Genomic DNA, 25,844 nt, shown 5'->3' with positions numbered 1-25,844 from the left:
GTTGGAAGTAGAGAGCAAGCTGCAAAATCTTTTCTGTGGTGTAGTGTGGTTCTTTTTTTTTTTTCTTTTTAAGCTGAGTAAAGCATGTTCTGGTCACATTTACTGTACAGGAGAGCGGGCAGATGCTTTATTCACTCCTCTACTTGGGACTAACTCTTTCTGTACAGCAGATCAGCCCCCTACAAAAATGGACAATGTTTATTGCATGACTTTTTTTTTTTTTTTCCCCCTGTGCAGAGCTGGGGGGTGCAGCTCTATTGCAGGTCTATAGAAACAGCTCTAACCTATTTTTTAATTGATGTTTAAAAAGAGCAATTGGTACTTCTATATGTTTCAGACAGGGCTGGATGGTGGTTATCTGTTGACTGGAGACTGTGGCTGTGTCCAGTCCATTGTAATTTTTCTTCTCATTGGTGGTTACTAAGTTGTTGCAACAACATAAAATTAGGATTGTCAGACTTAGAACAGTTATGTTCAGTCTCTATAGGCTGGCATGACTCAATTTTAGTCGTTAACCCCCCAGTTTAAGTCCTTTAACTGGCCATTATTTTTCTAGGGCTTGGCTGGCAGAAAGGTAGGCTTGTAGCAACAAATCACTGGGAGATGCCACCTTGTGCTGCACCAGATTTATTGATTACAGCATAAAATCAAGTGAGGGTTGCTGGATGTGTTGGCAAATTTTTGGAGAGGTGTTGTGAATGGTCTCATGTGAGGTATGAGCTGGTTTGGCAGAAGAGAGATCACGTTTTCTCTGAGCTTATCACAGCCAAGAACTCCTTGGGCACAGAAGCTGTGACTGCTTACGTGGCCATGGTCTGTGTGATTTCTTGACATTATGAAAAGGTTTTTTTGGTGAAGCTGGAAATACTTTATTCACTATCTGGAATTTGGAGTATGTATCATTAACTTACCTGCCTCTGGTGTGATTTCTTTCAGGACCTGCCTTAGTTGACAAAGTAACGTTTGCTATCTGAATATAGACACTAATGGGGTGAGGAATATTACAAATCACTCGGAATAAAATTTTCAAAGGAGAAATGTATTTAGCACTCTTTCATGAGAAAAAACTCCACATAGACTTTTTCTCCTTTAATACATAGTTTAATACAGGGCTGGGGGGGGTAGATGAAGATCTAGCTGTGTGATAGAGGCAGTATTCACTAACAGGAATAACTGTTCAGAAGTTATCTGTGTTAAGGTTTTCTGCTGTGTGTTTTAGTAGTCCAGGTCAAGAGGAGTTATGTTCTCAGAACTTAAGCTGAGGTATCTAGTGTTTCTGAGAGTTTAAAAGGTAGATGTATTCTGTTTTACCATTGAGCAAGGTTATTTCGGATTTTTGCTTCAAATCTGCATCTGCAAAAGGTAATATTTGCTTCTAGTGTCTTTAAAATTGTATTTTGAGGGTCTTAACATGAAGTTTTGATTTGGAAGGCACGGTAGCCTCTCAAGGGAATATAAATTTTTTCTGGGGGGGAGGGGTGTGTAGTAGTAGTAGTAGATTTGAGATACCAGAACATTTGGAGGGCACATAATACAATTAAGAGTAACTGGATAGTTAAAACCCTCTGCAAGCATAGTCTTAATATTCTGTAGTGTCACATACGCTGGGAAAGCTGTGCATATGTGAAGTACTGCATGTTCTCCTAAATAAATATGCTCAATAGCCTGTTTTGTGAAAGTTCGGGGAGGGGGGAGGAAAAAAGCCCTGCATTAGGTAGATGTTTAATGTTACAGTGAATTTAAAAGTGTAGTTTGACTTTTTTCCTAGAGCATTTTCTTTAACTCTTTTCAGAGTAACTCCTAGGCTTCATCGTGATACAGGGAGGATTGCTTTACTGGAAGTTCACACTCTTGATAGTTTGGCTATTCATACTTGTTTTAAAGTTTTGGTGGTGAATTGGAGGGCTGAAGGAACAATGCTCGTACTGGATCATTTTCAAGTTGCTGATTATTCTTTCCTAGTTCCTCTGAAACCCAGTCTTGGTTAGAGTCGGGTAGTAAACCAAAAGAACCTGTGCAATGCCAACTTTAAGTTTGTCTTTCATCATAATTTCAGTCATTTTAATGTACTAACATATAGATTATATCCTAGAATCACTTGGGAGTGAGAACAAGACTCCACGGTGGTAAAATATGTCAACGTCCAGTGCTCTCACAGAATCCTTTCGCTTACTTGCGCATATGGTTTCTTCTGGGGGCTACACTGGAAGCTTTTGTAGTCTTAAATCTCCTAGAATAATTGGCAGAGCTTCTTTCTTTTTCCTCTCAATAAAGTAGTGCCTATTTTTACAGGAATTTAATACTGACCTTGTTCTCCAATGCTTTGAAGAGTTTTTGTGGAATGTTTCCCCCATGATAATTTTCCTGTTAAACTTTACAACAGAAAATTGGAATGTGCTTGTACTTTATTTTATTCTTTTGCCTTGGGCTTATGTAAACTGGTCTTGGTGATTATTATGTACATTTTTTCCATCTTCAGTGCACAGTGCCGTGGTAAACAGTCTTTCCTTTCACCCTTCTGGAAACTATCTGGTTACTGCTTCCAATGATTCAACTCTTAAAATTCTGGACTTGCTAGAAGGAAGACTTCTGTATACTCTTCATGGTCACCAGGTAAGATAAAACCTTTTCTACAGTAATGTACAAACCCATAACAAACTGGGTGAATTTGTGCTCAAGCTTTTCATTTTTCAAGGCCAAAAGTCTTTAGGAAACTTCCTGGCATAAAATGATGATGATAGTACTAATAATAATCTGCAAGATCATGACTCTCTTGAAGAGAAGGCCTATGGAGAGGGAAAGAGGTAAGGCAGGAATGGAGAGGGTGAGAAAACAAGGCAGAAAGGGAGCTGCAGTATTGAGGATGCAGACCTGAGCCCTAAGGGCCACAGTCAGAGCTGTTTCCCAGACTCTAATCCTGGGTCTATTGTGCACTCTCTGTAGCTCTGACTCCCTCTCCAGAGTGATGCAAATAACACTTGACCCCCTGATTTAAGTGTTATGAAGATAAATGCCATTCACCTGGCAGGAGACTTGAGGACAGTAGCAGTAAAATGGAGAAAATATATTCTGGGGATGTGTTTTGGGAACGTGTTTCCATTTTGTTAAGAGTCTGAATTAAATAATTGAAGGTGATAAATGCTGCTGGTTGGTTAAGTTTAACTGATTGACCTATTAGTATTATGCTGCTGGATGTGTTGCTTGTATGGTTAATTATATGAATGCTTGGAGCTCTCATTTTAAATGTTAAATGAAAATAAATAGACTAATTTAATTGTCCATGCTGAGTGGGGCTCAAAGGCATGGAGAAGCAGACCTGCTTTAAAGGTTCCCTTTCCAAAGGGATGAAGAGAATTGATGTTTAACCCATTTGTCTCCTTGTTAAAATGGGGGATGAGTCTTAAAGCATCAAAACCAGCTGTGGAAAAAAAACACAGCCTGAAGCTGTTGGAGGAGGTGGAGATGGTTCTGAGCAATAATGGTAGCTGTGTAAGATGCAAAACTGATAATTCTGGCTTCTTGTGGCTTTATTTAGTGACCACCTTGTCTGATGTCTAAAAAGATCACATTTGTTCTGTAACTTCTCTTATACTATGTGTCAATAAACTTTTCTCCTTTTTTGTCATATTAATGGAAAAATAGGACAACCTCATACTTAAAGCTCTGCTTTGTAGAAAGATCTGATTAAACTGACCAAAGGGTTCAAATGCCTTAACGAATGAGGGAAAGATAAATGCTGGCTATCCTAACGCGTAAACCTTGACTGCATAAAACTTTCTTAGTTTGAAAACAGGACTAAGTGGATACTCCTGTCAACCAAGGGCTGCAGAGCTTCAAACTGTTGTCCTAATCTCATTTTCATACTTGTCTTTTGTGTTAATTGGCCAAGTGAGTGCTTAGGAAGTAGATTTCTGGAAAAGAGTAAGTGTGAAGGGACCGTGGGTCTTCGCACCTCTTATCCTTGCCTCAAGAAGGGAGGTTATTGTTCAGCAGGAGGCTGAAACTGCTTTCCATTTTCCTCCCTTCTGAGCTGTAGGCTTCTCTTTGAGCGGTGCAGTGGCACAAAGAAAGGGTATTGCTTTGAATAAGAGTTCAAAACTGATGATGGTGATCAAGGTCTCTCAGAATTAGACAGAAGTCCCTTTAGGCTGATGCTGTACTCGACTCGGGCTTCTACAAAACAGTTTTTGTGAATCATCTGTTCAGAAGTAGAGTTAAAGCTCTGTATTATTCCTCCCCACCCCCTATCCTGTTTCCGATCAGTTAGAAGCCTGCCACTCTCTTCTAGGCATCTAACTGACATTCAAAATGCTTTGACACTGGCACAGCTGAAGGATATCTGCCATTGTGGGGTTACATCTCCTTTGGTATTGCATTCTGGCCTTCTTGAAGGCTGTTGCACTGAGGTGGCTGTGAACCGTTCCTGGCATAGCCCTAGACAGGCATTCCCTCTGCCGGCATGTGCCATATTGCTGTAGGTTGGTGCATTTAATGCCTGTTTTAACTGATACCTTGCTTTTCTGCTAAAAGTGGTATGATAACCTGTGCTTCATTGACAATAACAACAGGCCCTGCTTTCATCAGAAGCTGCTGGGGTGGATTCCTGCGCTGGCTGCTTCTCTGGCCTGCTCTGCTCACAGATAAACCCAGGCCACTTAATACTGAGGGCTGCTTTTTTCTCCTCCAGGATCACTGTGATTTCTGCCAGTATATCTCAAGTGGCTAAAAATGAAGTGGGTGTGGATTTTTTTGGTTATTAAGTAGATTTGCCTTTTTCAGTGAGGGCTATAGGTTAGTCATCAAATGAACAGCCTGTTCTGAAGACATTCTTGAGTTGTGACTTTGTGTGGGTGAATATGCTGGTTGAGACTTTGGTCTGACTCTTGACAGCTGACTGCTGTTATGTTGTTCTGGGAAGGCTGGATGCGAATGGACACTTAAAGGAAAAAAACGTAAGGTCCTTTAGACATACTTTGACGCAACTGCTGGAGTGCCAGGAATTTGTTAGCAGCTGATTAGCTGCAGTTTACATAAGGGAGGATTGCCAAGTTTACATTGCTGTCTTTAATTGTAATGTAGCTGGCCTCCTTGTAGCAGAAGGATCGTTAGAGACAGAATTTGCAGCTTGGAGCTGACATCTTGCAGCTGCGAAATATCATTCTGTATTGTGCTGCATATTTTAGTTCTGGAGCGCTTCAAGCTGTGAAGTACTCTTGCCTAATTCCATACAGATGAGACACTGAGTTGGTATGTAGGTCCACCTCTGGTACGGAATCATCATTAAGGAACAGAATGTTTTTGGGGCCCCTAAGTTACCTCTGGAGAGTGGCTAAAGGAGAGCAGGTATGTACACAGCGCCTGTCTGCCCTTTGGGGTGGTTTGATGAGAACATTTCCAGACTGACTTCCTTAGTGGAATGGAAGTTCTCGGTAAATATTTAGAAAACATCTGTATGGTTATGTTTATAAATAGGAAGACAGAAAATGCGAAGTTATGTTTCTCCAAGCAACCTTAACTTGAACTGTGAAGTAGCTGCGTTCCACCTACCTGGGTGGCATAAGTGCTCCCTGCTTTGCTGCCTGGCTAAAGAGCGAGATCTTCTGAGCAGGTGCACAGGAAACAAATGTGCTCCTTTACGGTCTCCTACCAGTTCTGCCTAGGTAGCATTAGACATCTGTGCAGGCTCAGTTGTCTTTGAAGAGTGTGAGGACATCTCAGGGCTGCACAGAACTGGACCAGTGAAGGGAGGGAAGGGATGTGTTGCAAACAGCAAACAATAGATTTTAGGTTAGCATTTCTGAGTATTAAAAGGAAATATGAGTGCTTTCTTCTTCCCTTGTAATTTTTTTTTTTAAACTGAAGCTTTGAGGAGTTAAAGCTACTGAAGATTCAATTACAAGGTGCTGGTTCCTGGTTAGCTGTAGCCTTTACTCCCTGGCGAAGGAAGGTGCAGGCATGACAGTCTTGGTCTGTGTAGTGATACAGGAGTTTTTCAAAGCTCAGTGGACTGAGAATCATTGTGACTTTGTCAGAGGTATTCTGCATGAAAACATCCCTTGTTGCCATTGTCATCTTGTGTCCCCCGTGCTTTTCTCCTCAGCTCCCTTTCACTCTCCCTTTCTCTCCTTTATTGTCCCCGTTGTGCAGTGTCTAGGAATCTGCCCTTTTTATCTAAACACTTTTCTTAGAATCATAGGGATGGAAGGGACCTCTGGAGATCATCTAGTCCAACCCCCCTGCCAGAGCAGGGTCACCCAGAGCAGGTTGCACAAGAACGTGTCCAGGCGGGTTTTGAATGTCTCCAGAGACGGAGACTCCACCACCTCTCTGGGCAGCCTGTGCCAGTGCTCTGCCACCCTCAAAATAAAGTTCCTCCTCATGTTTAGGTGGAACTTCCTATGCTCAAGTTTGTGCCCGTTACCCCTTGTCCTGTCACTGGGCACCACTGAAAAGAGCCTGCCCCCATCCTCCTGACACCCACCGTTTAAGTATTTATAAGTGTTGATAAGATCCCCCCTCAGCTGTCCTTTTTCCAGACTGAAGCGACCCAAGTCCCTCAGCGTTTCCTCATAAGAGAGGTGTTCCAGTCCCCTAATCATCTTTGTAGCCCTCTGCTGCACCCTCTCCAGCAGTTCCCTGTCCCTCTTGAACCGGGGAGCCCAGAACTGGACACACACTCCAGGTGTGGCCTCACCAAGGCAGAGTAGAGGGGGAGGATGACCTCCCTCGACCTGCTGGCCACACTCTTCTGGATGCAGCCCAGGATGCTGTTGGCCTTCTTGGCCACGAGGGCACATTGCTGGCTCATGGTCATCCTGTTGTCCACCAGGACTCCCGGGTCTCTTTCCACTAAGCTGCTCTCCAGCAGGTCAGCCCCCAACCTGTACCGGTGCAGGGGGTTATTCCTCCCCAGGTGCAGCACCCTACACTTGCCCTTGTTGAATTTCATAAGGTTCCTCTTTGCCCAACCCTCCAGCCTGTCCAGGTCTCTCTGTATGGCGGCACAGCCTTCCAGTGTGTCAGCCACCCCACCCAGCTTTGTGTCATCAGCAAACTTGCTGAGGGTGCACTCTCTCCCCTTGCCCAGGTCATTGATGAGTATGTTCTTGTCCTTACCTTTAGGGATGTAGGACAGTACGTAGCTCTGTCCGGCACATCTTTGTTTGCCAGTGTACAGTGCCTATGCTGACACCTTTTCCACTCTTCACGTCCTCTGTAGGGTATCTGTGTTGTTTGCAACAAGGCAACAAACATCCATGGCTTTCATAGCTTTTTCTTTTTTTCAGCTCTTGCCTCGTTCTAAGACTTGGATTTTCCTGTCTGATGCTGCTTCTGGAGGATATGTGCTGCATCCTCTACCAGACTGTGAAATAAGGGTGTCTAACTGTCACCTATCTTGTCCCGTGTATTTCTTCCTGCCTCTGTTGTCTTCTCTGAATTCAGCTTTCTTCTCCTACTATGTATCCTGCTATTGTCTTTCCCCTTTTCTGATGAGATTGAATAGATCTTCACAGCTGTGGGTGTCCTTGCTGCAAGTTCGTCATTGATCCTGAGATACAGACTGAGTGCTTCTGCCTTACCAAAAGGTCTGTTAATTTGAATTGGTCTTCATTGAACCCTCTTCACTGCTTTATCTGCTGCTGAAACCGAGTGATAGGTGAAAGGCATGTGACATCAGCATCTTGTCTCAGGCCCTCTTATGTTCTTTGGCACTCAAATGCATTTATCAAGTTTCTTACCTGCTCTTGGTATTTTTTTAAATGTCTTGATCACGTATTCTTAGCATCTTTTGCTACGCTACCCTCTGTCATTTCAATGTCCAAGTGTGACTTGCCCTCTTCTCCTGTGCCACGAAGTATTTGAAAGCACTGAGAACAGTGTCAGCAACTGCTCTGTTTGTTTATTATTATTCCTTTTATGCCTTGGACTGATGATCCCATGTCTAGGATCCCAGTGTGCTTGTTGCCGCCTCTCATTTGCTTCTCAGACCTCATTAGCACTTGTGTCGTCGTCTTCTCTTCGCACAATTAATCTAGTCCGGGAGAGTTTGACTGAATGTACTGGTTCTTATCTTCCCACTTCTACATCCCCTTTTTGTGCACAGTGGAAGAGGAAGCTCTCCTTTAATTCAACTATTTGTATCCTCCAGATATGCTTTGTTCCAGCTTTTTGGCACCTTCCTTATTCTCTTATCTGGTTCTTCTCTGGATTTAAAAAAAAAAAAAAAAAGGAGGGGGAGAAGAAAGTTCTACTGGCATCCTTGACCTCGCTTGTCTCTCCAGCTACCTTCCTCTCTGCCTCTCCTTTCACTGTGCAGACTGTGCATTATTAAACTACTCTCCTCTGGTTTATTCCTGGACCTTCTCCAGCCTGGCTCTTGTTTCTTCTGTTATGCTGAAGCCAAAATGTTAGCTCTGTTCCTAGCTGAAGCTCGCAAGTCTGGCCTCTCTTGACTTGAACTGACTGTTGGTGTTGGCCCTACTGCTCTTGAAATCCTGTGCCTTCTGTCCTCCAGCAGTTCTATGGGGGAGGAAATGGTGTTCAAGAGGGCTTTCTCTGTCAGTACCTGCGTGTTATTTATAGACAGTACACATTCATCTGCTATCTGCATGCAGGTAAGACTGTTTACTCCAGGCATATTTCCATTTCTCCAAACTAAACTCTTGGCCTTTCTCTTAAGTATTTATTTCAGAGAGATCTATTTTTAGCTCCACCTTTGAAAGCTTTTCTGTTCAGGGATGCTATTCCTGTTGTCTCTTGTCATCCCTGTGTCAGTTGTTACTGATGCAATTAGCATCCTGCCAGTCACTCCTTCAGTGTCGTAATCTGTGTTCTGGCTTTGGATCCCATCTCTTTAGGTGATGAATGCATTCAAGCCACTCAGAATAGTTCTGAACATCTTTTTTAAAGGCCACACTTAATGTTTAGTGTAAGCTGATCAACCTGTGAATTGCGAGGGCAATGAAGGCCTTGTGATCATTAGCCTCAATCTGTAAGAAGTGGGAAAACAAGAAGAAGGTATAATTTCTGTTTCCAGGGGGTAGTGTGCACATATATCGGATTGTGTAACATGCTGTGCCTTACCCTTCTTACTTACTCCTGCAGCTAGAATTGGGATGTCACCGGGTGTTTCCGCTACCATGGCATGGCTATTTGGTCTTTCCCAAATGTTGTTCATTGGGAACACTGCTGCAAAGGAGTAGGCTTGATCCTGTTACCATTCCTTCTCTATAGCTGCCTCTTTTAATTTCCAGTTTCTTTGCTGCATGCAGTATGTGAGCTATTTGTCCTTTCCAAGGTTCCTTGGGGCTTATTTCCACCCTGCCTGGTACTCTTTCACTAGAGGAGATGAGTTGAATATTGATTAGTGGCAATATTTTTCCCACTCGGCGTTTCCAGTGGATGACTTTTTGTGCTCTTCTGTGCTTTCCCTCAAACTTCCTGCAGCGCTTTCCCAGTTATTACCAAAACTATTATTATAATGTCAAATTTTGACATGCACAAAAGCGCAACAGTCCTCATGCTGTTGGCCTGGTGAGGACTAGAAATGTTCCTTACCGCTGACTTGGTGTATCTCATTGGACAATCCCTTCTTTCTGCAGCTTGATGTTTAATCTGAGACAAGAAGCTGTAGGGATTTGGGGACTGTTGCTAGCAGCTTGTGTGTAGCACCCAGCACAATGAGGATGCAGAACTGGAACTTCTGAACCCTCAGGAAATACTAACAGACAGGCATTTGTATGCTGCTACAGGAAGAGGAATAAAGTGGTCCTTTAGAAGGCTGCTGTATCACTCATGTTCTAGTTGCGTGGGAAATAAGCTTAAAATTCTCCCTACAACTTCTATAGAAGAATAGGCAACTGCTGCTTTTTTGGTACTTCTAATGCAAGCGGTAAGTTTGAAGGGGGGACGGAATCTGAAGGAAGATTTGAATTCTTCAGTCTCTGACCATGTGCCTGTTGTCCAGGACTGCATCAGAAACCTGTTGGATCTCTGCTGTGCTTACCTGGAACAAATGGGAGTTAGTCTGTGTCTAATCACTGGCATGTGTAGTGCTTTATTTTTGTTTTGTGTGTTTATATTAAATTGTGAGTGTATTTGGGAAACTATTATTTGTATGTTGCTGTAGCAAACCTGTTCTATCCGGGAGGAAAGCTGTAAGTGTACGTAGCAAAAATACTTTTCACTTAATTTATGTCAACAAATCTGTAGAGGATGTTTTGTCTATAGACTTGTCTGTTCCACTTCTTTCAATTTATAAAGGCACATTCAGTCTTTGATAGCAGTTTCTATTTTGGGAGGAATATGTTCTGTTGGACTTTTTCCTTTTTTTTTTTTTTTTCCCCCTCCCTTCAGAATGCCATGACTTCGGAGTCACTGCCTGTTTTGATGTGATTTGTATTGTGCTAAACTTTGTCTAAATACACGGAAATATTTAGACTGATAAAAATAGTTTTGTGAAACACTGCTCCTCTCCAGTATTCCTCACTTGTGCTTGTTCCTGAACATTTTGTCTTAAGCAATGTCTTGAACATTTTTTTTTTTGCCCTCCCAACCCTGACTGGTTTATTACAGTCACAGCGTAGCTTCTGTATCCTCAGCTCTGTTATCTTTGAGTAAGATTCACCACTGTGCAGTTTTCTGGCTATGCATTTGTTTCTGCCCTTTCTGTTTATTTGTCTTTTGCATTTTTTTAGAGTCTCCGTTCCTGAGAGTATGGTCAGAGAGCTGAATGGCTGGGAAAGGTGGGTGGGAGTAGAAGGCAGAAGTGCACTTTGTCTCAGCTGGTTGATGGCAGTGTCTTTGGTTTGAAATATCTGTGCTATTTAATGCTGTGTTGGTTGAACAAGCTTAGTCACGCTAATGACTGCGCATGCATTTTGAAATTGCTGCTACTAGATCAATTCTGGGAAGGTCTCTCGAGTGAGATGTTGCTATGAGAAGACCTCAAAACCTTTGGAAATAACAGAGCATGAAATGGTAATATGGAATTACCTTAATGTGTTTTAAGGAAGCTAAAACTCTCCACGCTGGGAGTGACCACATGAAGACTCCGGTTTTGCTGGCATAACCTTGTGCCAGTGTATTTGAAAGCACGCAGGACTGTGGAACACAGGCTGCAGTGTGAGTTGTGCGTCTGTCCCAAATGTGATCTTTAGGTATTTGTCTACCTTCAGGATTTATGATGAGTTTGCTTTTACAAAGGAGAGAAAGAAGGGCAACCAGAAACAAAATGGATGTGAGATTTCCATGTGATGCCCATTGGGAAGATGTGGACTCCTAATAGAATAGTGTGTCCTTGCCACTTGATACATGGTGAGAAGCTCCTTACTTGGCTTCTGAGATCCATGATCTTAATTGAAGGAGGATAACTCTGCTTCTGTCAGGAAGTGTATGTGTGTGGTGGAGTTTTCTGATGGTGGTTGTTGTGGCTTTTCTGGTGGATTTTTCAGCCTGTCACTAGTTCAGCTCACTTCCCCAGCAAACTTGGCCATAGGCTGCCTCTTCCAAGTGCTCATCCCTGCCTCTGCCCATTCCAGCATGGGCAGAAGCTCAGGCTTAGTGCAGTCTGCGAAGTAAGGTGCTCAGCAGCTGACATGAAACTTCACTCTCTGCGTCCTTGTCTGTTCATTCTAAGCAGAACAGTTTGTCTGTTGCGCCTGTGCTTGAACACACGTAATTATTTCCCAGCTCTGTTTAACTGCATCTCCGAGTGCCTGCCTCATCCTTCTCGTGTGCCTCCTCCTGTGTGCTTTCTGAAAGGTTGAAAATGTATTAAAATAGATGCGTGGTGTGAAATGCCTGCTTTTGCTCAAGCCGTGCTTTAGCAGTCAGCACCAATTTAAAGTCTCTCAGAACTGACTTGTTTTAAGGGCAAGGCTTCTTGAAAATGCAAGCACCTGTGCTGTACAAAGATGATCCTGGGTGCATCAATTCTGGCTTCTCTTCTGTAAAACTACTAAGAGAAAAGCAGTTTAAGCTAGGATTCTGTTCTTCAGTTAAAAGACTTGACAACTAACGCTAACCTTTAGAGAACACTAGGCTGTATGTTTAAAACATCAAATGATGTTGTAAGGAGTGCCTGCCTGCCGCTTCCGTTCTCCTGTGCTGTTCCAGGTGCCCGTTTTGGTTTGAAGCTTCTGTCACTGCTTGGCCGCATGTTCCACATATAAGGGGTTGTGAAGCAGTGATTCTGTTTTGTTTCTGATGCCTTTGGATGTCCCCCCATGCCTTTGTCCTGCTAGTTGGTATCCAAAGAGAATAGCTGCCTCCTGCAAAACTCTAGATAGTACCACAGAGTACAGTGAATAGAAGCTAATGTACAAATACGGTATAATCTGCTGATGCTGCTCTGTCTGCCATGCAGTGACCTGTGCTTTTTACTACTGCTGCTCAGGTAGCCTTGGCTTCGTCTTCCTCCTGTGCTGAAAACTCTGGGTTTCTTGACTGCCAAGTCATAAATATAATGAGCAATTGGGTTCTGCTCTGAATACTGAATCTTATGCATTCAGTTATTCTGCTATATATTCAGTACAGATTTCTTGACTTAAAATGCTTGGAACCTTGGCCGAGTTAATTGATACAAATTGATTGCTTTCATTGATAGCTGGTCAAGTTATGTTGTGGTGGGGTAAGCAAGAGCTTTAAGCCTTGGGTCTCCTGCAGTGAGTAGTTTGTGTGGAATATCCTAGAAGTATAATAGGAGAGCATGTGATGACTATAAAAATAAAATAAAAAAACAACAAAATGAAACTCACTCCCCCCCAACTCTTTCCTTCATGATAGAACTTCTTTCACTTCTTGTCTTGTATCCCTGCCTGTTGGCTATTTCTATCATCAGTCACATGTTTTATACTATCCCTTAGTGACAGTGATGTACTTTCAAAGAAAGTCTTTTGGGAAAGCGTGTGCAGGGAAGATCCCATGGTGAATCTGGTACACACAGTGGTCCATGAAATTTGCTGTTTTGTGGTGCCTGTGTCTGGATTCTAGGTAATGTTTGACGTTCTGGCCCCTGGAGTTCCATGATTATGTGAAAATCTTGGCTTAGTGCATTTTACTTTTCAAGGTTCTAGTATTCATGGTGTAAGGAGGAGCTTGGAAAATGTATGTTCTGAAGACTTGGCAATTGAAGCCTGAAAGGTGGATTCATCACTCCTCAAACTTGTTTTAAAAAAGCTTGTATTTCTGTGGGACATTGTTTATGATTCATGAATGCTTAGAATTGTCAGTAGTGGGGGTATCTTACATCTGAAAATCTTTCTTAGTATGCCTTTTGATGCTGCTCTGTGTGTATCTGTGTGCGAAACCTCCTTTTCTGCCTTAAACCTTTCCATCAGGTGGCTAACTGAAGGTTGCATTCAATAAAACTCAAGTTTCACCACTCTTAATAAATGAACAGGAGTTTTAGAAACTTCTAATTCTAAAGGGAAGAGAGAGGGAACAAGGAAAAGCCTGAAGCTGTAAAACTTTGTTTGTTCCTGTCTCTGTCTTAATGCCGTGGATGTTCTGCCATGGATATGGTGTCTTAAACTGGGGGCGAAAATGTGGGAAATAGTAAATGCATGCTAGTGAGCTTAGCGTGTTAATCATGGCCTACTTGCCTGACAGGTAAGAGCTTTTTAAACTTTGTGTAAAGATTGCTGATGTCAAATGAGAAACGCCTTGTAAAGCTGTAATGAATGGGGCTTTACAATGCTTTGTTTTCTTTCACATTTTTTTTAAAATCTATCTTTTAAATCTGTTTGCAGGGGCCAGCTACCTGTGTAGCGTTTTCAAGAGCTGGAGACTTATTTGCCTCTGGAGGTTCTGATGAACAGGTATCTGACTAACTTAATTTGATCGTTTTGTGCCTTGTTACTGTTTTCTTGGCATCTTACTGCTTTCAAAGAGGAAACAAATATTTAAAATAGTGAAAGATATTAACATAGATTTTGCTTACCAAGGAAGCGCTTCAGCTGGATTATCTGGGAATGGGTATGTACAACAGAAGAAATACTAGCCTACGTACAGCCCTTGTTATATGTCCTTCTGAGGCATCTGCTGCTGAGGAATAGAATATCATGGGCTGTGCTGATGGATCAGCTTCTGATCTGCCACTGTTCTGAGACACAAGGGTAAGGACAAGGCAACCAGGCAGGGATGCTTCCTCTGAGTACTCTGCCAGGCTCCACTGACCTACAGTGCTCTGTGTTTGATATTCCTCAGTGCTTTCCTCCTCCCACAGACCTGTCCTCTCAGTCTTATGTGAGCTGCTGTGGCAAAGCCAGCTCCAGTGACTGAGATCGGGCGGTTTTGAGTCTGATTGGACACAAATATAGGCTGCAAGTCTCTCTATTAATGGCGCAAAGCTGCGCTAATGCTGCAGTTGCAGAGCTCTTCAGGTCAGAGCTGGACTTTTCTCTGCTGACCTTAATGTGTGCGCTCGGGTTGAGAGCCTGGGTGTCTCATACTGTTGATAAAGGGGTTTTGTGAATGAAGCACTTGGGGCAGAAGGGGAAATCTCTCCCTTCTACTTCTGGCTCCGAGTTATTATCCAGATCCACACTTCTTTAAAACCTGCTGCGTTTTGTTTTCTGTTGATAGTGGGGGAAAGCAAAAATGTACCCAGTAGGCCTGGACTGTGCTGAAATGACTTGCTGGGTTCTCTACGCAATGTGTGTGCTCAGTTGTATACTATTGAGGAGGAACCAGTGCTAGGATTGTAGCTCATGACAGTTTCATGAGCCACTGCATTTTAACTGTGTTTTATAGATTTGCCTAGATATGTGGCATGGCTTGTGATCCTCTCTCTTTGAGACCACTTTTTATTTAAGGCTTTAAACAGACTGTTTTGAAGTAGTGCATCCTGTTTTTGTCTTAATAAAAGTATATTGGGGTCACTGTTAAGGTTTGGTCTTGAAATGCTTATCTAACACAAGAAATAAATATGCCTTTTTGCTGCTGTTTCTCTCTTCCATAAAAGCCCTGGTGTAGCTGGAAGTTGCAGCTATATAGCAATTCATTGTTACTTATTTTCAATGGAAATCTTCAGAAATTATTTGTGATTGATTTTTTTAGGCATAGCCAAGAAACTGACTTTTTATTTCACTTTTAGCTTCAGAGGATATGTTAGCCTGCGTTTCTCCGTTGTGTAAAGTACTTCAAAAGGCTTCTTTTATCAGGTCCTTCTTTGTCTTTCCTATGGTTGAGATTTTTTTAAAGAAAGCAATACTTGTTGTAAAGTATCACCTGGTATTGCTAAACTGAAACAGTGAGTGATAATGCCTCCCTAGAAAGTGCTTTGTTAAAGGTATGTTTTGGCACGTGGTCATATACTGACTTCTTCGGCAGCCCTTTCCATCGTAGCTCAAGGTTGCGCGATTCTGAATTGTGTGCATTGGGAAGGGTGGCTCTTGGCTTTCCCGTTCTTAGCTCCCATGAGGGAGTTGCCTCTCTCCACTTAGGTATGTGTCTGAAAATGCAGGCAGTGCTTCCTTCTGTGGACGGAGAAAGAACTTTAACATACAACATATGTATGTATGAAATACAACATTAGTCTTAGACTTCCAGTTGTGTATATACAAGAAGCTTTTTCAGTGGAATGGACTTTGCTGAACACTAGCTTTCTGGATCCAAGAGAAATAACAATAACTTATTTTTGTGGAGTAATTTAGACACGTAGCCTGTCTAAAATAAGCCATGATTAATTACTGAACTGCCAACAGGGCTGTTGTAGGAGCCTGCTGGAATCAGGTGGTGTGACTTGCACCCTATGCTGCAAATATATGCTGGTTTTAGCATAGTGTGAGTTGCCCTGCTGAAGATACGGACAGACTTCAATCTAAAGTAGTGGTCTGAATGAGTATCCATTTTCCTGTCATTGCTGCTCGCAGAGCTGTGTTCATTGCCCTTAACCCCCGGGTTAGACTAGGTGGCAATGCCCATCTTTGTTGTAATAGCACCCTTGCTAGCTGTGAAGAGACAATCTGTACAATGAGAGCATCACTTTTTTTCTGCTACGCAATGGAATGGCCTCATTGGCTAACTATGCAGCTCAGAAGAAAAATCCTTTTATTTGGGTGAAGCACGGATGAGAACTTGCAAGTTAATAATAAACACTGATGTTTCTAATAACCAAGACTTTGGAAATAGTTGATTGATTGCTCTTAAACGTTTTTAGACTTTTAGAGACACTGCTAAGGATTTTGCTCCATAAATTTGCTCTTGATATGGTGAAGTGGTTTATATGTTAGAGGCCTCTTTTCTGTTCTGAAATGAATACTGCATTATGGATAGAAGACGACTGTAAGTGGGACTTAAGTTTGGTATGTAGCTGACAAACTAGCTCAAGATTTCTAATGCTAGTCTCAAAATACTAACTCTCCTTTCCTATGAATGAATCTGATGATAAACCAGTGACTGTTTGTTTGGGGTGTGGCTGATAACTGCTATAATGCCAAGCATTTTAATATATTTGTGGTTTTAATGGTATATTCTGTATGTTGCTTTGAAGTTCTCGTGGTAGCTCTAGCGTCATGATGTTCCTGACACAAAGAATGTTGAAAGATGGAGATCACTTACCCATTGAGAACTCGGTTATGCTATGTCTGTATTCAGTAGTATATTTACAAATTACATCCTTAATTTAATTGATGCCAAAACTTTCTTAAGTAAGCTTTGGTGTGCGTCTGACTCTGATGTGTTGACAAAATTGACCTTTAAGCAAATGTAGATGGAAAACAGAGATAACTTAGTCACTTGCCTTTCTCCTGCAGGTGATGGTGTGGAAGACTAACTTTGACGCAGCAGATTATGGTGATGTACTGAAAACACAGAAGTCTGGCGCTAGTGTGGAAGGGACCCATCGTACTCTGGTACGTCAGCATGTAGAAATCCCGTGGAGTTCCTTTTCAGTACACTTTCTGCAACTGGAAAGCACATGTCTCTTTCAGGCAGTTGAACTCTAGAGCCATCTCTCCTTGGTATTTATTTGAGCTGCAGGATGTCTGTTTTTAACTGATCTCATCTTGTTTGTTTTGTTAAACTGTACTTACTTTATAGGAAAATGATATATGATGATTTTAAAAGGGAAGCAAATTTAGTGCAGGTATATATGCATTTTTTTATTAACAGCCTGTGTGTAAGAATGTGTGATAGGCTTGGATGGCAGTCCACAAAAAAAGCACAGACATGAGTAACAGCTGAAGTCAGTTTTGCTAGCTGATATGAATCCTTTCAGCTGGTGTCAGTCCTGAAAATAGATATTGTTCATGATACCTTTTCACTGACAGTCAGCAGGGACAAAAGAAATCTGTGCACAGACTTCACGCTTGAGAAATAGGTGACGTATTGTACCGGAGCTTTTTTCTTAAATACTTGGAGGCACCAGTTCACCTCCGTTCCCTGAACCATGTGTTATGAGACATTAGAGTGTATCTAATGGATAACTCCACCAGCTGAGTAAATTCAGTGTGATGCACTGATCTAAGCGTAGAACCGATGTTGGATGTCATCGCTATTATGAGAGTAACCCTTTAAAGTTACTGCCCGTTTGAGGTATAAGTTTTGCACGTGGTGATGCTTTACTTAAACTTGATTACTTTGTCTTGTCGATCTTTGGGTATTTATGATACACGGGAGTATTCCTACAGGATTCTGAGATACATTATTACCATGGATGGGTTTTGGTACATCTTGTTCAACTTGAGCTATAAGCTGAAAAGCAGTTTGTGAACCAGGGGGTTTATGCATATATGGCACTGCCTCACTTGAAAGGTAAGTTTCTAGCCAACCTCCGTTCCTCTGTGGCAGTGTCTTTAATCTTACTGACTTAGATCATCTTTATCAGGCTACTAAATTTATAGTAGCATTTTTATTTAATGTGACTTCAGTCCATTGCTGGAGGTGTTGGAATAGCTGTAGTATTTTATAACAGACAAGATTTGAGTCTGCAGCTCTAAACATGGTGCCTTACGATGTGGAGTGATCTATAAAGAAAGCAAAGAAAACCAGGGGATGTTTGTGGTAGGGGATTGGGAGAGGATGGTAGGAAGCAAACACAGAAGGAAGGAGGAGGTGAAAGTGTTTATTGATCTTTGGCTGGTTTTGGCTAAAACTGACTTCTTCCTTTTCCTCCTCTCCTGTGTTCTAACCCTAAAGTTACGAGGCTATGAAACTAGCAGTCCAGTGACCTCTTTGTTAGCCTGTTGAACTGGACTGACTTTGAACTCTTATCTGCTTTAACTTAAGATATTGTGTAGTATAATTCTGGACTGAAATACAGCAGGGACAAAGAAGGCCTTTGTGGGAAGAAATAGTGTTTTCAGTTTGTAATGTTCCAAGGAATGGCTTAAATAGTGTAGATGAGGTGGCTGCTAATAGGAGATTATGCTACGGTAAGGTTACCCTGGCCTATACCACTGTTATTACTAGAGTATGTTAACAAGCAGTGATTTAAGGAAAGGAAGGAAATGCCTGAGCTTCTCTAAAACTTAGCTCTGTGTTATAAAACCTGTGTCAGCAGGTGGCAAGGTTTGCATTGAAGGTAGCTGCTGAAAAAAACCCTTGAACAATGACTAACCACACTGAACTGTCTGTCCAGAATTGCCCCTGTGGAAGAGTTTACCTGACAATACCACTAACAGGTGCTGCTGGTACCAACTGTTTGGGTACTACTGACAGGCAAATCCATGTCATGCTGTCTGACAAGGGCTTGCTCTACTCCTGCTCTGACCCTATGGGAAACAGGATGCTGCAAATTCTTTGAGGTGCAATGTATTGGTTTGGACTCGGTGCTGTGTTTTTACAGAGGGCAAAGTGAATCCATGCTGAGTCATGCAGAAGAAACACAGACTTTGGTTTGGGGACCTAAATTACTTCAAAGGAGTGAGTATTTTGAGCTGCCACCCAAATGCAGCCTTTGGCTTGAGTGTGCAGCATGGGAGCTGCTGATCCCAGCAGTACTACCTGGATATAAAAAGTGTTATGTGCGACTTCCAGAAGATCAAACTTGAGTGATAGTCAGTGGGATTCTTCCTTCCAGTTTATTCCTTGGGCAGATATGGTGTTATCTTTTGGTCTGAATAGCACAAATGATGCTTGCATTAGGTCTGCCAGATCAGCTATGGGCACGGATAGAGGCTAGTAAATTAAACCTTTGCCTTCAACAGTAAAATTCTCCCTGGTTATAAAGCAGGGGTGAAGGTGGTTGCAATGGAGAGCTTGGGTGCCAGTTGGCACAATTAAGACCAATGTCTTAATCGAATAGTCTGTTGATGCAGTTCAACAATGTGATTTCTCTTACGCAGTTAAGAATATTGTTTTACCTTGGAAACTTGGTGCAGCTCTGTCCTCCCATAAAGGAGTGGAGTTTCAGTTTTTGTCTCCTGTTGCACAGTCTGAATGGTGCTGCCAAAGCCAATGTAGTCTAAATTTTGGGGTGGCGTCAGCTGTATCGTGGCTGCCTGTTATAAGAACAGTCATGTAGCATGCTGGAGCCTGTACCTGGCCTCTACTAAGAGCTCACCACACTTCATAAGAATGGAAATGCAAAATACAACTAGTGCTCAATATTTCTGTGTATTAAGTTGTTAGGAATGCAACACTTAATATTAAGGCAGTTATAATTGCAGAAGCTAGAAGGGGAAGAATAAACAGTGTAGTCCAAGAGCTAGTTTTGAATAGTATAGGTTAAGCTTAAATTTAGAATTGATATGAAACGTTCTTTGCTGTTAAAAAGAAGCTGATATCTCTGAAAATGGCTTGGCTTGTTATTTTAAGGAATAAGTACAGCCTGAACATGGAAATCTTGGCTCCATAAGAACTTGTCCATTCATGGCAGTCTACTTTTTTTCTTTCAAGTAAATTTCATGACTTTTATCTTTTAGCACTGTATCATGCCAGGCTCTTAAAGTGTACTGTCACTAACTTACTGCAAGACTTAAATTTCGCTGTATATTGAGTTCCTCCTTCCTTGGAGCAAAGAGTTTGCTTTTTAATAACAAAGTATTTATTTTGGTGGATTTTGTGTAGTTGAGATCAGTTATTTTTCCCATCAAAATCAGACTTGAAACTGCCACCTGTGGTTCTTGATTCCATGCCAAGATCACCTTTTCCTTCAATGAGGAATGAAGCTGCTTCATCCTTCTCTACTGCTGTGTTAGTGCACCGGGATTCTGCTTCTTCAATAATACTGAGATTTTGCAGACGTTTTAGGATTTGAAACGGCTCTATAGGTTGTTGTTTGGGTTTGGTACCCTTGAAACACATGGACGCTATTCTGTTTTCACCCTTTACTTAATTCAGAGAATATTTTTCCAAGGAGAGCTTATGCTGTCATGTGTAGCTGTGTCACTTTTTTTTGTCCTTAAGCATTGTGAAAGCACAAATGGTGACCAGAACGGTGACTGTGTAAAAACACTCAGTTTAGTATCTTGCTTCTCACGGGGAGAGTCAGACTAACATGCAGTGCTAAGAAAGAATAACTAAACAGACTTCAAAACTAGTTTGTCATCAAGATGAACAGGAAGAAAAAAGAATCCTAAATAGCCTGTGGGATCAGAGGCATGAAACACTGTCAAGGTTGATGAGCTTGAAACAAACTTGCTTTAAAACAATTTTCACTTCCATAGGCAGAGGGAGACCAGAGCCTTTAGAAGATGTTGGTTTCTCAGGCAGTTGGTTAAAGTTCATTATGAATCAGGGTATTGGGCTTGTTTGCAACAATCAGCATGGACTTCAAAGTTGTTCTGCCCACCTGCTTGTGTTTTCTGTAAATAATATGAGGTTTGGGAGATGCAGCTTGCTTTGAGAGTAAAACTGCTCTGTGCAAGGACTAATGTGTATGAAAGGGAAGCTCACGATGAGCAGGAATTGCACTCACGACTGGTGTAAAAGCATAGACGCAAAAGTGTGATAAAGAAAACACTCAAGCTGTCAGAATTGAGTTACAAATATCTGTTAGCGTAGATGTGAGGCTCTAAATGTTAGATCTGAGTTACAGTAGCTCTGAAATAAATTCTTACTCTTAAATTATATGCTAACGATTGTCGCTATTAAGTGTTGCATAATTGCCTTGAAAACCGAAGTTAAGGGCACTTGTCTTGCATGCTTGTAGGAAGCTGACTGGGAGAAATGAAGTCTTAGTCTTGCGTCTTGATCTTATAAGCATTTGTGTTTGTGTTAATCTAGAATCTAAGGGGTAAGAGTAAATTCTTTAAGCTGTAGTATTGAGTGGTGAGGACCCAGAGGAAAATCTGAATGAGAGGTATAGATTTTGCACGTGACTTCATGGATACAGGCTCTTGTGCTTGTCCTGGGGTCGGTGACTGTAAGCATGCATCTTCTGCATGAAGATTTGTGTAGGATCAGGTCGAAGGATATGTTAATGGATCTGATATGTTGTGAAAGCATTCATCATACAATTTGTTCTTTCCAGAGAAGGCAGATAATGTGTTTTGGTGGTGGTTTCTTCCAAATACAAGGAAAGCTTCGTACATGCAGTTACAGCTGACGTGAGTGTAGAAGAACACTTGTTTCATTATGTGGCAGATTTGCTGCTATTGTTGACTAATTCCAGGAAGACTATGTATGGTCAAGTGTTACGAGCAAATGCTGACCAGTTGATGTCATGTGGACAGTTAGAAAGTACTTGGGTGTTTAGATAAACTTGTATGCTGAAAATAATGAATAAAAACATTGTAGTATAAGCTAAGTTGGTAAACAGTTTTTCATACAATGTTATGGAAAATAGGAAATACTCATTGATAGAGAGATTCTTAGATTCTTTACTCAAGTTTAAACATGAACCTTCTTTAGGCATGTTGTAATTCTTTGTGCAAAATACTATTTTGCAAAGGAGGAGGCTGACAAGGAAACTTTAGACCAAGTCTTTACATGTAGCTTTCTAAAGAAAAGTACTTTAAAATGTGCTTGTGTTGCAGAAGGTCAGAGACAAAGATATCTTGAAGAGGGGGAGTGGGAATTTCAGGTGTCCGGAAGGCAGTGAAATGCACAGTCTGCAAGGGTTGTGTATAGTCTGTTTATCTCAAACCAAGGGTATCGTGGCGAGAGAGATAATAGGTACAGCAAACATAAGCTTTAAGTGATGGGGAAACGTTTCTCTTGCCATGTCAGCTGTGAATTCTGCAACCATATAACTTAAATATATGCAGTTCAGTTTTCAGCTCCTGGTAGGACTCTGAGACATCTGCTTGTGTGAGTGGATGTGCAGACAGACTCAAAAGCCAGTAATCCCTTTGTAGGGCAACTTGGGAGACATGGGCAGAGGTGCAGTGTTGTCCTCTGTCGCTGTCTTGCCAAGAAGTTTCTCTGCTCTTTTGAAGTTCAAGAGCACAAATGTTTTAAGTATCTCTACCTCCTTTGAAGTTAAACGGTATTCAATTATGGAGCTACAAAATGTGAAAGCTAATGGCGTAGCAGACTTCACAAAGGGAAGCTTGGGAAGAGCAGCACAGCACTTCAACGGAAGGGACTTTTAAACAGGTAAGTAGCCCGTGAGGATCTTTCAGTTAAGACAGGCTTTTTTCTGCACTGCTGGTTTAAAATTTTCTCCAGGCGTTGGAATATGCTTATTTCTTCAGTGGCAATTTTTCCAAAACGTTTTGTTGAATAGGAGAGTAATTCCAAATCTGATCATAAAGCTGTCTGAGGGCTATAACTGAACATCCAAAGCTGACTCCACCTCTCTCCTTTGCTGGTTCTGTTTTGTGTTTGGTGACCTTGGGTGCCTCCTGTGCTCAGCCCGTGGTCTCCGTGCTGACTGCAGCAGTTCGTTCTGTCAGCCACTCATCCCTTGTGTAAATAAATTCCTCCTCAGTTACTCATAGGCCAGATGTGCCTTTTCTTTTTCTGACCTTTTGGCTTCCGAATTGGTAACTATCTCTAATTTTGGCATCTGTTAATACTTATGAATACTTTTGTACATTTTTTCTTTTTTTTTCCTTGCTGCAAAATCCCCTCCCGGGAAGTAGTTTCATTGCACAGAGCTGCAACTCTTCACAATTGGATGTGAATGTGTGTTGTCGTTTGCACCTCCTCCACCCCCTTCTATTTATTTATTTTTAAGAGTTACAAGGGAGGAATCCTGCATTCAACAGCAGGGGATCCAACCTTCAGCCTTCAGGATAAATGTGGTCTGCAAAATTATTATTTTTCCTGATCTGCTTGTCACCTTGTTTTTCTGAGGATATGTTCCCACTCCAAGAAGCTTTAGTCTGGTACAGGATTGTCTTCCTTTTGGAGTACATAGGTAGATTATTTACTTAAAAGAACAACAGTGCGATGAGTGCTCAAGATGTTTCCACTGTTCTCTACCCGCCTTGGCTGTTGAAGCAGAAGCTTCATACGGATGGGCAGGAGTCTTCCTAGGACGGATCACGGGATGCTCAGGAGCTCTTCCCCACATCCTTCACAAGCAGTGCAGTTGCAGATGGTTACTCGTAGCTGCCTAACCTTTCACTCTTCCTTCACTGAAGGAAGCCCACTCATGTAAGCCTATTGCAATGTGTGACCTTGTTTGTGTGTGGGGGTTTTTTGGTGTGGTTTTTTTTTTTTTTTGCAAGGAGAGAGAGGCTCAACAGGAACAGGGGAAAAGGCTTCTTTCCTCTCCCTCCTTTGTGATGTGGACAAAGCTGGGACTCTACCTTGGCCTGTGCCTGAAGAAGCTGTGCTTGCAAACCTTCTGAGAGCCAGAAGGATGTAATTTTCTTTCATTGTTCATATCCTTCTTTTAGCAAGAACAGCTAATAGTTCTTTCTGTGCAAGCAGTGTGCTCCCATGGTGTATTCCCCTCATCTTGCTGGAAACCAGAGATATAGAGCGGAATGAACTCTAACCCTCAGGAGGTACCAGGCACTTAGTCGACTAAGTTGTCATGGTGAGCAAGCCTGGCGAGTTGAGAATGTTTGCTTGAGCTCTTCCTGCCCAGTTCAGCATCCTCAGACTTGGGGAAAATAATCATTCTTCCCATTGTGGTAGTGTGATTAGTAGGAACTATGGCTAATGTGAGCCAGAAAGAGCAGACTGCCCGTTCATTTATAAACACACGTTCTTGTTAACAAAAGAGATGGAAACTTAATCTTATGTTGTGTGTTTACAGACCTATCTGATCTCCTTCACCCTGATACAGATAACCTAGTTCCAGCCCAGAACATCAGGCAGGAAGGCATCAGTGTTGCATCATCTATTTTGTGGGTAGCCTGAGTGAGTAACCCTTCAGTTTCGTCATTGAAAAGGCTGGATCCAACTGAGTCCAATGAATTAAGAGTCCCAGCTGTAATTCATTGGAGAATAAAGTCTAGCAACAGTACCATGTGTCTTCATCTCAGGAAGCAGAGTTTATCTGAGCAGAACTGGCTAGCTGTATCAGTTGACTGTGCTCTTTGTGGAGCCTCCCTGCAGATCTCACCGTTTTTCTGCATCTTAATTTGACTCTGAGGCTGCATCAGAGCAAAATAAATGGTTTTCTCTCACTCCCCTAAATGAGTGTTTACCTCGCAAACAGCTAACAGCAGAGCTTCTTTCTGGATGATATTCTGGAAAGCCTCTGTTATGGCTAGCCCTCTAATATTCTGTTTCAGCTTGTTGTTGCTGTGTGAAACTGAATTTTCCACAAGCTAGTGGGTTTTGCCCCTACATTGTTGCTCTTTTCCCTTGAAACTTTTGCGTTTGTTTTTCCATTGATCTGGTAAACGTAAGGAGAGAAGGGTGTGCATGACAAATGAACGCTTATGTCTTCTCTGATTTTGTGTGTTAATGGTGGGGTTTTTTACACATTATTGCAGGCTGTTTATCAGAATTTTCGTACCTTGATTGATGAGGGGCTTGAGAGGGGAAAAAGCAGGGTATAGGCACCTTCAGCTTGGCCTTCCAAGAGGCTCTGAATGACTGCAACAACCTGGAATAGCTTTGCCTGTTAGTGGATGGGAGCAGCCGTGCTGCTACAGCTGTTTTCCCTTGTGGTCTGGTTTGACAAGATTTTTTGCAGAAATAAGAGATCAGCTTTTAATTTCTGTCATTTTACAGCGAATAGATTTGTTCTTTAAGGCTCTGGAACAATAAGGCAAGTCCTGACAAGTCATTATTGGTCAGAATAAAAATTGCCTTTTAAGTTCAGCATCTCAGGCTAATTAATGTAAATTCATCCACTTAGGTTGCCACTGTATGTGGCTTGTTTTAATGCTTGAGTCATAATTCAAAGAGAAGAGACAGAGGTGAAATCTTTTTTCTTTTTTTTTTTTCCAAGAAGCTATTCTGTGTCAGCTTTGAGATGGATGAAGATGGCTCAAGTTAAAGTTTCTAAGGTCTCAAACATTTCTGCTAAAATCCGAACTTCCAGCAAGAGTAATAACAAAGGGGCATATTATGTGTGTGTCTGCTTATGTTTACATATGTGTATATATGTAACATGCATTATTTATATGTAAGTAACATACACAGGCATGCATATATGTATGTTACATAGCGTATACATATTTCATTAGAAAGAGGCAAATGATTCTGATGAAGAAAATAAGCTGGAAGCTGTTGTTCACACTTCAGGAGCTCGCTGTGCATGTTTTGCTTTTTGCCTTGGGGACTGTCGCTTTTAGTATAAAAGAACCCGGAGCTGGATAACCCAAGGCTGAAGAGAAACACTTTGTTTCAATGTTTGGCTGCTTTTTCTCGGGAGTTTTTCCCAAGAGCGATCTTAAAAGGGGCCAGAAGACAGTAGCTTGCTCAATTCATGGTGAAATTCCTTACCAATGGTTCTCATATTTATATTTCTGTTTGTATAGTGGCTTGTTTCCACGCAAAACTGTTCTTTTGAGGTTTTTGGTAATGTTATTCTCCAGGATAGCCAG

General features: G+C 41.8%; 1 protein-coding gene across 7 annotated transcripts in view; it reads left to right on the top strand.

The window, feature by feature from the left end:
- The window catches only part of POC1A (POC1 centriolar protein A), an 89,056-nt gene that overhangs the window by 14,998 nt on the left and 48,214 nt on the right, over positions 1 to 25,844 (top strand). For all 7 annotated transcript variants that reach the window (XR_010072714.1, XR_010072718.1, XR_010072715.1 and 4 more), the window contains exons 7-9: positions 2,480 to 2,613; positions 13,752 to 13,820; positions 16,758 to 16,856. Coding sequence is in view for 2 of the 7 variants with exons in the window: in XM_063347564.1 (XP_063203634.1) it covers positions 2,480 to 2,613; positions 13,752 to 13,820; positions 16,758 to 16,856 (302 nt within the window). In the remaining 5 variants the exon portion in view is untranslated. The remainder of the gene's footprint in view (positions 1 to 2,479; positions 2,614 to 13,751; positions 13,821 to 16,757; positions 16,857 to 25,844) is intronic.

This window comes from Chroicocephalus ridibundus, chromosome 10 (assembly GCF_963924245.1).
Source record: "Chroicocephalus ridibundus chromosome 10, bChrRid1.1, whole genome shotgun sequence".
In the NCBI taxonomy this organism is placed as follows: Eukaryota; Metazoa; Chordata; class Aves; order Charadriiformes; family Laridae; genus Chroicocephalus; species Chroicocephalus ridibundus.
Note: the sequence above shows the minus strand (reverse complement) of the source record. Positions and strands in the feature narration are given on the sequence as shown.